The 16,394-nt window shown below is 40.2% G+C and overlaps 1 protein-coding gene across 1 annotated transcript in view; it reads left to right on the forward strand.

Moving 5' to 3' along the window:
- The window catches only part of LOC137615380 (intersectin-1-like), a 377,240-nt gene that overhangs the window by 302,033 nt on the left and 58,813 nt on the right, over nucleotides 1–16,394 (forward strand). Inside the window, exon 37 of the mRNA XM_068345199.1 lies at nucleotides 5,338–5,481. Coding sequence (XP_068201300.1) covers nucleotides 5,338–5,481 — 144 coding nt within the window. The remainder of the gene's footprint in view (nucleotides 1–5,337; nucleotides 5,482–16,394) is intronic.

Here is a 16,394-nt window from a genome sequence, read left to right on the forward strand (position 1 = left end):
AGGCAGCCAGAGCGATTGCCAGAGCAAGGAGGACATCCACTCTCAAGGTCTACCAGTCAAAATGGGAAGTCTTCCGAAGCTGGTGCAAGGCGAATTCAGTATCCTCAACCAGTACCTCTGTAACGCAGATAGCTGACTTCCTTTTACACCTAAGGAGGGTAAGATCCCTATCAGCTCCTACGATCAAAGGTTACAGAAGCATGTTGGCAGCAGTCTTCCGCCACAGAGGCTTAGATCTTTCCAACAACAAAGATCTACAGGACCTCCTGAAGTCTTTTGAGACCTCAAAGGAGCGTCGGTTAGCCACACCAGGTTGGAACTTAGACGTGGTTTTAAGGTTCCTGATGTCAGCAAGGTTCGAACCGCTTCAATCAGCCTCTTTTAAAGATCTCACTTTGAAGACTCTTTTTCTCGTTTGCTTGGCAACAGCTAAAAGAGTCAGTGAGATACACGCCTTCAGCAGGAACATAGGATTTACATCTGAAACGGCTACATGTTCCTTACAGCTTGGTTTTTTAGCTAAAAACGAACTCCCTTCTCGTCCTTGGCCCAAATCGTTCGAGATTCCAAGTCTGTCCAGTTTGGTTGGAAACGAACAAGAGAGAGTACTATGCCCAGTAAGAGCTCTCAAGTACTATTTAAGACGTACGAAGCCATTACGAGGACAATCAGAAGCTTTATGGTGTTCTATTAAGAAACCTTCTTTACCGATGTCGAAGAACGCAGTTTCTTATTACATCAGACTTTTGATTAGAGAAGCCCATTCTCATCTGAATGAGGAAGACCATGCTTTGCTGAAGGTAAGGACACATGAAGTTAGAGCTGTCGCTACTTCAGTGGCCTTCAAACAGAACCGTTCTCTGCAGAGTGTAATGGATGCAACCTATTGGAGAAGCAAGTCAGTGTTCGCATCATTTTACCTTAAAGATGTCCAGTCTCTTTACGAGAACTGCTACACCCTGGGACCATTCGTAGCAGCGAGTGCAGTAGTAGGTGAGGGTTCAACCACTACATTCCCATAATCCCATAACCTTTTTTAATCTTTCTCTTGAAATGCTTTTTATTGTTGTTTTTGGGTTGTACGGAAGGCTAAGAAGCCTTTCGCATCCTGGTTGATTTGGCGGGTGGTCAGATTCTTTCTTGAGAAGCGCCTAGATTAGAGGTTGTGATGAGGTCTTTTAGTATGGGTTGCAGCCCTTCATACTTCAGCACCTAGGAGTCGCTCAGCATCCTAAGAGGATCGCGAGGCTCAGTAAGGAAGACGTACTTAAAAAGGCAGAGTAATGGTTCAAGTCGACTTCCTTACCAGGTACTTATTAATTTTATGTTTGTTATTTTGAATAACTGCTAAAATGAAATACGGGATACTTAGCTTCTAATGTTAACATGTATGCTGGTCTCCACCCACCCCCCTGGGTGTGAATCAGCTACATGATCACCGGGTAAGATTAATATTGAAAAATGTTATTTTCCTTAGTAAAATAAATTTTTGAATATACTTACCCGGTGATCATGAATTTAAGGACCCTCCCTTCCTCCCCATAGAGACCCAGTGGACCGAGGAGAAAATTGGTTCTTGTTGACAAGAAGTACCTGAGTACCTACTCGACAGATGGCGCTGTTGTTGTACACCCCCACCTGTATAGCGATCGCTGGCGTATCCCGACCGTAGGTTTTTTCTGTCGGGCAACAGAGTTGCAGCTACATGATCACCGGGTAAGTATATTCAAAAATTTATTTTACTAAGGAAAATAACATTTTTGCAAGCATTCTTGCTTGTAAGTGGAAGCCCGCTAAAAGTTAAACGTGATGAATTGAATTTCCTTCCTTTGAGGATACAAACATTTCGAAGCCCAACATGTTATGTACCTTTGTGGAAGATGACTATAAGAGTCACCCCAATCTCTGTTTGAAGTGTTGTTCTCACTCTTCCAGTCAGCAAGACTTTGGTCTTAGAGTGTAACTATTCTCTGCTTCAGTATCAAATTCAGACTTGAGTTTTACCCATACTCTTGTGCCTGATAATGAAAATTATATAGTTAGCAGATAAACTGGTGCCCACAGTATTCCACGGGTGGTGATCTCAGTTTGGTGCAGTGCCCGTTAGTGTTCCAAGTGCTCTCCTTGTGACAAAACCATGAGTGTAGTGTTGTGTTAGAGGATACTCTCATAGCTTCCTCCTCCAAGGGAGGGTAGTCATTATCAGTCACCCATGCCATGACTTCTCTGTGACAGCAAGGTAAATGATTGGTTAGAGCTTGGCCTGCTTGTGATGACCTCTTGATTCTTTCCAGGAAATCAAACCTACTCTTTACCCTTAGAGTGAGCATTGTTCCTACCCTCATCATTCATGTGACATAGGATAAATGCCCTGGCAATTAGGAAGCAGCTCTCCCTTTTCCTGAGGAAGTATCGGGTCTCATCCTTCAACCGTTACTTTCCGGGTCGGTCAAATGGTTATGAGCTCAACATGACGGTTTTATCCTGGAATTGGATGCAGGTAAACAGTCACAGCTGGGGACCCTACCCTGACTTCATAGGCAAAGAGAATATGTTTCATGCACCTACCCTGCTCCTGCCTTGAAATGGGAGCGTACTTGCTCTTGGAGAGCTGCTTTCCATCAGTGATAAAACTCATTCAGTGACTAACTCCTTTGGTGTTCGTTAAGCAGAGCATGGACCTGGTACTATAACTTTGGCACCCATCCTCCTCCAGGAGGGAATGATAGAGTTCATCTGGAGGACATTTCCACAGAACATGGTCAGTTAAACCACGAGCTTGGTATGGCAGATATTTCTGATATACTGTCAGCAGGTAACGGTCTCTCCAGGGATTAAGTACACACACCATTCAGGTATAGGGGAACATGATCATCAGCTTTCTTGGTCCCTCCTTGGGGATACTCTGGTGTGGCTCCAATTTGAGTGGTGTCCTGTTAATGTTATTATTATTATTATTATTATTATTATTATTATTATTATTGTTATTATTATTATTATTATTATTACTAGCTAAGCTACAACCCTATTGGAAAAGCAGAATGCTCTAAGCCCAATGGCTCCAACAGAGAAAATACCCCTGTGAGGAAAGGAAACAAGGAACCGAATAGTGTGCCAGAGTGTACCCTCAAGCAAGAGAACTCTAAACCAAGACAGAGGAATTTATGGTTCATCATAGCTAAAAAGTCTCTTCAACCCTTACCAAGTGGGAAATAGCTACTGAACATTTACAGTATACACTATATAGTAGTTAGCCCCTTGAGTGAAGAAGAATTTTTCAGTTATGAGGAAAGAGGAGAAAGTGTAAAGAATAGGTCAGATTATTCTGTGTATATGTAGGCAAAGCAAAAATGAGCTATAATCCGAGAGGGATCCAATGTAGTACTCTCTCGCCAGTCAAAGGACCCGATAAATTTCAAAAACAATTAAACAAAAACTTTTGTTCAACTACAGTATGCCATTGGGATACTGCCATCCAAAGAAAGATTTAAAAAAAATAATTTAGATAGGTAGCTGCGTAGTTCTGATATCATGAACTTTAACGTTTAGGTCATTCATTTGACTTGGATCCAATTCTCTATGAGCTTCTGTCATTAAACTCTTAATAAAAAAGGACATGGTATTCTTGCAGAGTGGATGGTTTGTAATTCTAACCCCATAAAACAAATTAGGAACTTTTCTCCCTAATGTTTTCAGGCATGTCTAATTAACACTTAACAGCCCATATATAGCAATAGGAATCAATTTTCTGATATATTGTTAGACTTGGATATGTTTTTTTTTTGTTTTTTTTTAAGTTAAAATGAAAAAACTAGGATGATAAAAATGCATTATTAATTATGTATGGTTTCAATTGTCAAGCACTCATTAAGAATAAACTCTCAGCACTAGGTGTACAGGTATACTTATTAGTCTAAAAATTTTATTTTTGGTATGAGCCTACTTCACTTGCATCATGATGATTATTGGTTAAAATATATTGTTATTTAATATAATCACAAATGATAAATGAATAAAAACAATAATTCACTCAAGTAATGATCTTGTTATCCTGCTCTTGAGTAGTGCATCGGGCTCGTCCTTTTCTAGGCCAATTCTTGAGGTTCAAATTTCCATTGAAACGTTTGTTTTCCAACTTATATTTCATCCACGGCTAATTTTGATGAGGGGGATATTATTTCTGTGCATTTCTATCATGACTCGCCGTATAGCTACTGAAGTTTCCTGTCTTTCAACTCTAGAATTTTTTTGATGTTGCCTATGATGCTCCATCATCCGAATGTCGGCTAAGCGAGTAGACTAAATACTGAATGTCACCGTATGTCCACTAAAAAGTTCCAGCATTGTTTCATGGCTTCTCAGGCATGCCAACCTTTCGGAGTCAGGAAGGCAAATTTTCTCATGTTCATGAAGAATGCATGTGATTGGCAGTCCTGGTTTTATTGTTCATATTTCAGAATGATTTTTTTTTTCATGGCATAATATAAAAAAGGGCAAAATTTTTACCAGTGAAGATTTTTTTACGTTTTATTTTAGATATATTCTTGGTACATTATTATGTACTTATTTTCTCTTATAATTCAAAATGTTTGTACAAAGGTTAATTTTAATTATTTATTCCAATTAAAGAAATGTGAATGAGAGGTTAATGTGGAAACAAAATGTAAGTTTTCCTTAGTTTCTTTAAAACTGCATCTACTATGCTGTACAGAAGTTGATATCCTTGACTAGCTATTACTAAAAAAAACATATATCACGAATGGAAATGAATAAGAGACAATGCTATAAAACTGAATTGTTCCTGATTTTATGAAGCTTTTAATCTTTAGCTATTAATTTGAAAGATCAAATTTAAGTAAATTAAGATTGGAAGTATGAAAGACAACTAAAAATATATATATTTTTAAATTCTCTATTTCAAATCTGGAAAGTAAAACTGATAAAAGGCTCATATGAATTATTACAAAGAATAAACTGTCTGGAATATGATGACTGATTTATTCCATATATCTGAAATATGATGACTGATTTATTCCATATATGAAAATATTAAAAGACTTCCTTGCTGTAAAATTGCAGGTAAAATCTAAATGCAGTTGCCTGATCTTGAATAGACAACACAGTATTAGATATTTCCTAACATTAGATTTAGGAGAAAAGGATATTCCTAAGATGTAAATTTGTATTTTATCAATAAATTAATCCATTCTCATGTAAGTGAGCAGTCTAGTGTCATATTCCATTGCAATGAACATGCTGATGTACAAATTTTAATCTTGCAATTTTACCTGTAATTGCTTTTTGTCATACTGTAATTATTTTCTTATTTCTTTTCAGGCTAAAAGTAAACGAGAGCTTGTCGCTTTTCTTTTAAGTGATTTCCTATTGCTAACAAAACCAAGCAAATCAGTAGCATCGTGTTCAACATTAGCTTCTTTAGAAAGAGCTCTCTCATCGCTCTCCTGTACCATGTACAGAAAGGTATAACATTTTTATTTCCTACAACTATTTCATGCACATACACACAGCAAATTCCATATATGAAAGTAGTTTGCATTCCTATTGTGAATTCTTAGGTTAAAACTTCTCAAATCTAACATAATCAACACAGCCATCCAGCACTTTACACCCAAACACCTGTCTCCATTTTGTTCTATTATCTGATCTCGCTAAAACTAGTGAGCTAACCTGCATATATATCAAGAATTTCTACAGCTATTTGTACATAATACAAACATTTTAAAAGAAATTTGTTAATGTGTATTCTGTTTCTCATTTATTCAAAACATTTTCTATTTATTGCACACATGCTCTTATATTTGAAAGGTTTTAAGTTTGTAAAGTTCTAATCTAGGGAAGTTTATATATATATATATATATATATATATATATATATATATATATATATATATATATATATATATATATATATATATATATATATATATATATATATATATATATATATAAGTGTATATATATACATATAAATTGGAAAAAGGGATCTATTTTATTGTTTTTTAAGGTCATTCTAAGTTGTATACCAAATTTCAATGCTATATCTTTAAAACTAAGGGAGAAGATAGAATTTGAAGGTCAATGAATATAGTTTTGAGATACGGGTGTTCAAAGTTTTTCTTTGTATTTTTGCAAAGACAGTATTAATAAATCTTGACTCTTATGAATTTTATGTTCCTTTTTGGACATTGATAAACCAAAACAATGTTATTTATCATAATTTAATCATAAATGAAGATCCCTGTGCTCAATATCTTGCTTCTTTAGGCGAGACGGTCGCTCCTCCATCATCTCTCTCCTTCACTAACTCCGCTAATATCGCTGATATTACCCACTTCTGAACTGCTATTAGAGCAAATTTTTTTTCATTCTTTATGTTGTGAGATGTTGAAATTGTCTTTAACTCTTTGGTATATCTTTTAAACTAAAGGAGAAGATAGAATTTGAAGGTCAGTAAGTAAAGTTTTGAGATACGGACGTTCAAAGTTTTCCTTTGTGTTTTTACAAAGACAATATTAATAAATCTTGATTATTATGAATTTTATGTTCCTTTTCAGATATTAATTAACCAAAACAATATTATTTATCATAATTTAATCATAAATGAAGATCCCTGTGCTCAATATCTTGCTTCTTTAGGCAAGACAATTGCTCCTGCATCATCTCGCTTTCACTAACTACGCTAATATCCCCGATATTACCCACTTCTGATCTCATATTAGAGAAAATTTTCTTCTTCCTTATGTTAGCAAGATGTTGAAATTGTTTTTTCCTCTTTGGCATGATGAAATTCTTGGTGAAACCAAGTAAAACAGACGTAAAAGCGCGTGAATGTCAGAGGTCAAACTCAAACGTGTACTCTCTCTGAGGTTTGTGCTAGCACTGAAGGGTATAATCATAAAACTTCCTGTCTTGTGACTCATGGAATCTACTGTACACCAATGCCATTGCTCAAAATTAGTTTTATAATGTAATAATTATCAAAATTTACTATAACAGAAGAAATACTGCATTTATTTTTTGTAAGGATCAATGTTTTTAGTTTATTGAGCTACTTTTTCCAATTAACCTGGCACTATGAAAGAAAGAGGAATTTTGACAAAATATTTTTTATACGCATTCTCCATTGCCGCACAAAGCTCAGTGGATTTTTTCAGGATTTTGTGTTTTTTTTTCTTACCCCTATTTATTGGCATACCGGCCAGGCCCCTTAAAAAATCAATTATAAATGAAATATAAGTAAACAATTATTACTAAAGACTCTATACCTTCATATTGTATAATTGTGTCTTTTAGCAAGAGAAAAACAGATTTTTTGATTGATTACATCATTCAACTGATTTGGAAAGTATAGACAGATGTTTTGATAATTTTAAAGACATATATATATATATATATGTATGTATATATATATATATATATATATATATATATATATATATATATATATATATATATATATATATATATGTATGTATGGTTATATATATAAATATATATATATACTGTATGTATGTATATATATATATATATATATATATATATATATATATATATATATATATATATACACAGTATATATGTATATACATATATATATATATATATATATATATATATATATATATATATATATATATACATATATATATATATATATATATATATATATATATATATATATATATAAATAAATATATATATATATATATATATATATATATATATATATAAATATATATATATATATAAATATATAAATATATATATATATATATATATATATATATATACTGTATATAACAGAAATCTATTTTTGGGGTGAGATAGCCATGTCGTCCTGATGGAAGGCTCCTATAGGTAGCTTTCTAAGGGATATTTGGCTTCAGTGATATTCCCAGAGAATTAACCTTTAGGTCTCCAGAATTCTAACTCCTGGCGCGAATATCCTTAAAATTTCTCTTAAGGATATCGCATAATATCAGGGACGTATATCTTGATACGACACATAGCGATTTACACCCCGAATAGCGTTTTCGTTTCGAGGGGGAAGAGTGGCAAAAATAGAAGGGGCACCGTTATCAAGGTTACCCTTCCTCCCGTACTACTGTAAGTATCTAGATGGCGCGGTATCCATGATGGCGCTCATTCCTTGAGCATGGTGCTACAGATATAGTAATTTCGGGAGGGATCCTGCCAAGGCCTTTTCTATAGAAAAGCAGGGCGGGTCCATTAGGACGACATGGCTATCTCACCCAAAATCCATTTTTAGGGCTCAAGCCATGTCGTCCAGAGAATTACTAGAAAGTACTGTATATGAGGATTTTCATAGGTGCCTTAACCTTGGGACAGTTTTTTTATGGTCATCTGGACCACTGAGACAAATGACGTTACCGTTATCCGTCATTACCACTAATCATGGACAATGTTAGTGCTTCCTGCCCCCTGCAGGGAAGAGTCATACTAGACAGTAGAAAAGGGGTCTCAAGGTTTACATATATTGTATGAACAAACATAAGTATCGACTAGATATACAAAAGGCTCACGGTTTGTATATGTTGTCGGAACGACTAAGTGTCAACTATATCCATTGTTTGTAAGCATACAATCATATGAGGTTTACTTAGTTAAGTAAGTAAGAGAACTCTAGCATATTTATTGTGCTAATTGCAGGGCGAAATAAGACGCAATTACACTCTAATGGACATTTATTTCGAATAAATGACCAAATGAAATAACGAGTGTAATGTGTTACGGGAATTATACGTACAACGTATACAGAAAATATTTTTCTCCCTGAAAAGGAAGAAATGATGAGTGCCACTCTAAATTTGAAATTTTTTTATAAAATTTTCTAATATAATTTTCTGTAAATGTTGTATACTATCAACACTGTGTACTTTGTACACACGGCACAAGTGTTATCTGTATAATTCGACACCTGAGATTTTGAACAGTCTTAGTGTCACTATGGTGACACTCACTTAAAAGGTATTACACTAGAAGTGTCAACACCTTTTCACCCTAATTGATAGTCCCAATCAAGGAACTGTTCATCGCAGCACTAGACGACAGTGTTTGTAGAACACTCTGGATGACTTCCATCCAGTATATGAGCGAAGACGCTCAAAGTCCATATGCTGAAAAAAGTTCAGTGATGAAGCAATTTTTCTTGGATCATGACCTGCTGATGTAATGTCAGGATCTGCTCTGCGAATGAAGTAGGTGAGCTTCGCCCTCAGTTGTTTTAGGGATAAGTTTGATCTTGAAGTTTCTCCTTTGAAGAGCCATCCTCCCCTGAAGTCTGAAGTTCTACAAAGATAGACCTTTAGACACTCTACTGGACATAGAGAGACATCTTCCTTCAGAGGGCATATTCTCCAGGGACCCCATCTCTTAATGGGTAGCTCGTTCTTGGTGAGAAAGGTTGGATCAGGAAAGAGATTCAGTTCTCCCACTTCTGTGAACTGAATGTGGCCCTCATTTCTTGATAGGGCTATTATTTCACTAACTCTAGCCCCTGAGGCTATAGAGAACAGGAAAATAACCCTCTGGGTTAGAGCCTTGAAAGAACAATGTTCATTGTTCACAGATGAAGCATAATGTTGGACCTTGTCCAAGGACCATGAAATGGGCTTCGGAGGAGCTGCAGGCCTAAGTCTAGCACATGCCTTCGGGATCTTGTTGAAGATTTCGTTCGTCAGGTCCACTGGAAAGGCGTATAGAAGAGGTTTAGTCAGGGCTGACTTGCACGTAGTTATTGTGTTGGCTGCCAGACCTTGTTCATGAAGGTGGATAAAGAAGGACAGACAGAAGTCTATTGAAATTTCATTCGGTCCTTTTGCTTTAACAAAAGCAACCCACTTTTTCCAAGAGGATTCATATTGTCTTCTAGTTGACTTAGACTTGTATTCTTCTAAGAAGTGTATACTGCCTTTTGAGATCCCAAATCTTTTCTTAACCGCTAAGGCGAGAAAATCATGAGATGGTTTTGGGCTCTCTGTGATGAAGCGAAGACAGTCGACTTCTGAACCAATTGAGATAGTGCTGGGTTCGGTAAAAGGGCCGGCCTCAGTCTCAGTTCTATCACTAGAGGGAACCAGTTGCTCTTGGGCCACTTGGGGGCCACTAGAGCTGCCGTTCCCTGGAAGGATCTCAGCTTGTTGAGGACCTTCAGCAGGAGATTGGATGGAAGGAACAGGAAAATCTGTGTCCATTCATTCCAACCTAGGGACATGGCGTCTGTTGTCTCCTCTAGAGGGTCCTCGTATGGGGCTACATATCGAGATAGTTTCTTGATGTCGCTCGTAGCGAAGAGGTCGATCTGCAGTTCCGGGACTTGTTCCAAGATGGAGGAGAATGAGTCTGCATCTGGAGACCATTCTGACTCTATCGGCTTGAGCCTGGATAGAGCATCCGCTGTCACATTGCGGAACCTTTGTAAGTGAACTGCTGATAGGTGCCATCTCTCTAGACAAGGGATGGCTAATATCACAAGGTTGATATGGGACGATCTCGAGCATTGTCGGTTCAGACATCACACTATCACTTCGCTATCCAAGATCAGCCTGATGTGGTCTGATCTGCGAGGGGAGAGTTATCCCCACGCCAAGAGTACTGCCATGGCTTCCAAAATGTTGATGAGAAAGGCCTTGAACAGAGATGACGAAGTCCCTTGGACTTTCCTTTGATGGGAGTAAACTCCCCATTCTTCCGTTGAGGCATCCATGTGGATGGTCAATGACGGCAGAGGTAGTTGCAAGGGCATGGTCCTCATTAGGCTCTTGGCCTTCAACCACGGGTTGAGAAGTGATCGTAGTAAGGCCGGTATCAGTCATTTTAGATCTCTTCGAGCGTTTGATGCGTATCTTCTCCAGACTCCTGACGCATCTTTCAGCTGTGCTCTTAGCACTGGGTCTGTTACTGCTGCAAACTGGAGAGAGCCCAGTACTCTTTCCTGTTGGCATTTCAGTAGTCTCTTGACAGACCCTGCGATCTCCCTCCACTTCCCTGAGGGAATGGAGAGACGGTGTGACCTCAGGTTCCAATGGATTTCCAGCCATTGAAACCTTTGAGCTGGAGAGAACCGAGACTTCTTGAAGTTGATCTTGCATCCCGGATGTTCCGGGAACTGGATCACTTCTTTGGATGCTTGCAGACAAAGCTGCTTCGGATGCTGCCCGCACCAGCCAGTCGTCCAGGTACGCTGCTACCTGAAGACCTTCTAGGCATAGTTGTTGCACGACTGCGTCTGCAAGTTTCATGAAGATACTTGGGGCTATGTTTAGTCCAAAGGGTATGTTTCTGAGAACATACTTTATCTTCTGTAACTTGAATCCTAGGTAGGAGGAGAGGGGGCGACTGACTAGAAGGTGCCAATAGGCATCTGTCAGGTCTATCGAGACTGTGAACGCCCCTTTTTGTAACAGGGTCCTTATGTGTTGAAGGATTAACATCCTGCTCTTGCTGTTTTTTATGAACTTGTTGAATGGCGACAAGTCCAGAATGACTCTGAGTTTTTTTGAGTCCTTCTTGGGAACACAAAACAGCTTCCCTGGAATTTGATGGATTTTGCTTTCCTTATCACCTGTATGCTCAAGAGCTCTAGGGTATATTCTTCTAATGCGGGGGTAGAGTGTTGGAAGAATTGAGGAATTGATGGTGGAGACTTGTTCCGTTTCCATCCTAGTTCAATCTTGATCAGGCCGTGGGCCCAAGGATCGAAGGGCCAACGATCCTGAAATTGTTGGAGTCTCCCTCCTACCAGAAGCATCTCCTTGCTTCGATTGACTGGAGGGTTTACCTCCCCGACCGCGTCCTCCCCTACCTCTTGAGGGATGTCTAGAGGAGGCCCGTCCGTCTGGTTCCTTTACCTTTCAACCGAAAGGTTGTGGTCTGCCTCTCAAACCTGGGGTTGAATGCTGGTGACTGGGCAACCAGCTGTTGAGGCACCACTTGGAAGGTGGTCTGTGTTTAGGCCACCACTTGGGGCACCGCGGTCATAGTAACTGTGAGATGTTGTTGAGCAGGCCGAGGGGGAAGTCTAGACTTATTCGTCTTCCTTTTAGGTTGGGGACCCGCATCCGGGGAAGACTTCCTCTTTGAAGAGATGCCCCACTTCTGGAATAGGTTCCTATTCTCCATGATGGCTTTCTCGACTACCTCTTTGACTACTTCGTTCGGGAAGAGGTCAGATGTTAGAAGATATCAGCTTCCTGGGTTCATGTTTCACTGTTGCAGCAGCGAACACGAACTCTCTACTGGCTCTCCTTGCCTTCATGAAAACATACAGGTCCTTTACTATGGTGGCCATATGTATTTTGGCCAGGATCATGAGCATGTCTGGGGTACTTCGTTGGCCTGCACACATCTCTATACAGTTTTGTAGGGATAAAGATGCCGCAAGTCTCTCCTTCGTCTCTTGTTCCATGCGCAAGAGAAAGTCAGAAAGTTTAGGGAGATTTTTGCTAAACTGTTGTCCAGCGATGTCTGCATCCAGTTTCCCTACTGAGAAGGTTAGGTGGACTTCCTTCCATTCCTTCTCTTGCATGGGCAAGGCTAACAACAGAGGCCGGCACTCCTCTAGTGCAGGGCATGGTTTGCCTGCCTCCACTGCCTTGGCAACAGATTTAAATGCCTTCAATGTAAAGGGGAAGGCTATTGAAGCAGGAGCAAGAAAGGTAGGGTGTTTCTTGCTCAAGGCGGACACTTTCGAAACCAAATAGCCCGCCTTTCTCAGGCTACTTGACAAGAGACCCTGTGCCTTATCGTGGTCGAAAACCATGAACTCCTTCGGTTCTGTCTCCTATTTTGGCATTGGTTCATGCTTCAGTCGAATGAAGCAATCAGGGTAAGCGTTAAAGCTTAGCCAAAACTGGATGTCGTCTAAGGGGATGGCTCCCATCTTCTCCGAGATGTAGAGTTTGCCTTTTGTAATCGGCATAAATTCCGCATACCTCCAGGGATTGGTTTTGGAGCAGGTTGGGAGGTCTTGGACTGTGGGTCGCTTGTATGACCCTCGGGAGGCGATAAGCGGAACCTCACGGAGCTCTCTCTCGAATCTCGTTCCCTTGCTTCGCTTTGTTTGCGAATGTTCTCCATTAAAGCCGTAAGATGGGCCACTGCCTGGCTCATGTTGTCCAATGGAGGGGTAGAAGCTGAAGATGTCGAGGGTAATGGCTCCGGTGCCGGCACAGACAGAAGGAACTCCGACTCGACATCATCATCATCTTCCGGAGGTAGAGTAGACTCCTCCTCGGGATCATCCTTTAATAGATCCTTTTCAGTGTCGATAGACACTTCCGACATCCTTTCCTCCTGGTGGATGTCCATACTTTGCAGCGCCTCACTGACATCCGTCTCGATGGCAATCTGGACGCAGGGAGGGCCGGGTCGTGCTAAGGGCACAACAATTTCACTACCAGCTTTCGGGAACAGCAAGCTACGCATCCTTTTGTTAGGTAAGTATGGTCCCGGAGAGTTCTTCTGGAACCCTCTTACCCACTTGCGCAGCTTTTCACGTGCCGCATCCCTCGACTCCGTTGACTTGGGGTTGTCGAAACCTTCGGTCACCAAGGTCCGGCAGATATTGCAGACTTGGGGGTCCCAATATTGCAGGGATTCGGTAATGATGGTGAAGGGGGCATGAGACCTGCAGGCTTTGTGACCGTAGAAGTTCCTACTCCTATGGTTGCAGAAGATTGCATCGCATTTCATCTGGGGTTCTTCCTGTAAAGAAAGGAAAATTAAATGAGTATGCGATTGTTTATCTCACATGATAAACAGATATGCAAATATTAATATTTTAACCATTATAGCTTAGGATAGTAAGCTAGAAAGAAATTGGGAAAGACACATACTTGTGTATCCCTTCCGGCCAATTGCTGTGACCTCCCCCAATATCAAGGATATAGAGTTTCTTTTATCAGGGCAACTCAAAAGAGAAGGGTTCTAACCTCTAGGGATAGAAAAAGTGTACACTGCCACTGACCCTTCTTAATTATTTAATATTTTGGGGTAAGTATTAACTGATTTCTAATCAGAATATTGAAGGAATTCTATTCTTTCAATATAGGATTGGTCTCAGCAAAAGACTGTACAAGGATACACAAGGTATGTTGGAAAATAACTACTGTATAATAAATACTATGCTTTTCTGTCTGCAGTATGTACTATACTGCAAATATACTGGCTACTGTATAATCATATACTGTAGTTGCCGGCATGGCCAGCACCTGGCGGCACAGTCCGGCCGGCATGTCGCCTGCTGGACTAGAAATTAGGAAAGACACATACTTGTGTATCCCTCCCAGCCAATTGCTGTGGAACCCCCCCCCCCCCAATATTAAGACTATAGAGTTTCCTGATCAGGGAAACTCAGAAGAGAAGGGTTCTAACCTCAAGGGATAGAAAACTATACAACCACTGACCCCTCTAAACTATTTAATATTGTAGGGTAAGCTATTAACTGATTTCTAATCAGAGTATTGAAGGAATTCTATTCTTTCAATATAGGATTGGTCTCAGCAAAAGACTGTGCAAGGATACACAAGATATGTTGGAAAATAACTACTGTATAATATATACAAAAGTTTTCTACCTGCAGTATATACTATGCTGCAAATATACTGGCTACTGTATAATCATATACAGTACTGTAGTTCAGCCGGCATGTTGCCGGCAGGGCTAGCACCTGGCGGCATAGTCCGGCCGGCATGTCGCCGGTTGGGTATTACCTGGCGGTACTGGTACAATTGGCATGCCACCGACCGAGTAAGTACCTGACGGCACCTGCCCAGCCGATATGCTGCCGGCACTAGCTAACAGAGAGAGAAAAACCATGGAGTGAAGGCTGCCTTATTAAAATGTATGTTTACTATAAATAAGGGTATAGGTATATAACCTTACTGCCTTCCTCCAGAATGAGGGTTCAAATGGAAGGGGAGAATGCATCATTCAGGCTTCCATCCAGCCGCAAGATCTGTTGCCAGCATTGCCAGTTTCAGGAATGTGGATGGCAGTCCAAGGGAGGACGGAAGAACCTTCAGCAGCAGAAGGGTCTCCTACCGCCAGCCGTCATAGCCAGCACAACCTTCCCGGAGGCTGTGTCCATAAGGGAAAGACTGAGTGACTAAGCAGCTGCTTGTGTAGGAGCCCGGCCGGCGCCACAACCTACCTGGCAAGCAGTGACATTGCAGGACAACGGCCACAGGATTGCGATGGCTAAGTCATTGCTAAATGACAGAGAGGGGAAGGGAAAAGGGTCCTGTATCAAGTGTAGAAGAAGATGGCAGGATTGCCGCCACTTCCACACAAGAGTGAAACAATGTTTCAGTATCGGCGCCATCCTAGGCGGCAGAAGAATATCTATTCTTCAGCCTAGGGTCTGCCGACACAGGACTAGTCTTCTAGACCGCAGGGGAGAAGGTGGTGGCATCATACTACCAGTTGCGGCCTAGGGAGGCTTAGCCTCCTCTGCCGGTTGCTGTAAGCCAGCAGGGGAGTGACTACTCGCCCTGCTGCTCTGCCGCCGGCAGAAAGACTGAATACTCTGAGGTTCTGTCGAAACCAAAGCCGGGATCTCGCCGGCAAAGGTGGGAGACAGAAAACCCTAGCCTAGTCAAGTCGGAGTGAACTACTCTATGGTAAGACCAATAGGGTTGTCGCCTACGGCAGCACTCAGAGGGAAGGAGGGATTACCCTTAAATCTCCACAGAAGACAAGTATCGAGTTATGTAATTCTAGGAGCTGTACTATCTCCCATTGAATTTAATAAAACGATACACGAGGGTGAACAGGGATAATGTCAAAAGTATACTACAGCGCATAGGCTAGGTAGCCTAGCGCGAGACGAGATCTCAGTTACCTAAATCGCCAAAACTCTAACGTATACGATCGACAAAAGGAAGTGGAAATTATGCATAGAATATATATCTTTACTAGTATAATCATGCCTAAATAGCTTTCATAGATTATTAATGCTATTACAACCGGGAAAGTCGTTCTGCTAACTAAATAACACATGCATAACGAACGACAGCGCCCATGCCGCCTCCGGTGACAGGCCTAGCTCCTTAACACAATAAATGACTCTAATTTCACTGTGAAGCAGGAGCTAAAATATATACACTGTAAAGAATAAATACTCAACTTTCCAGAGGCAAAAGAAGCTGGAGATTGCATAATAAATCCTCACAAAAGCGATCAAAAACGTTAGATCAACAGGGAACACCACAGTGCAAAATCGCTACAAAAATAGGAATGAGCGCCATCTTGGATACAGCGCCATCTAGATACTTGTAGTAGTACGGGAGGAAGGGTAACCTTGATAACGGCTCTCCTTCTTTTTTTGCCACTCTTCCCCCTCGAAACGAAAA

This window comes from Palaemon carinicauda, chromosome 21 (genome assembly GCF_036898095.1).
Source record: "Palaemon carinicauda isolate YSFRI2023 chromosome 21, ASM3689809v2, whole genome shotgun sequence".
NCBI classification, from domain to species: Eukaryota; Metazoa; Arthropoda; class Malacostraca; order Decapoda; family Palaemonidae; genus Palaemon; species Palaemon carinicauda.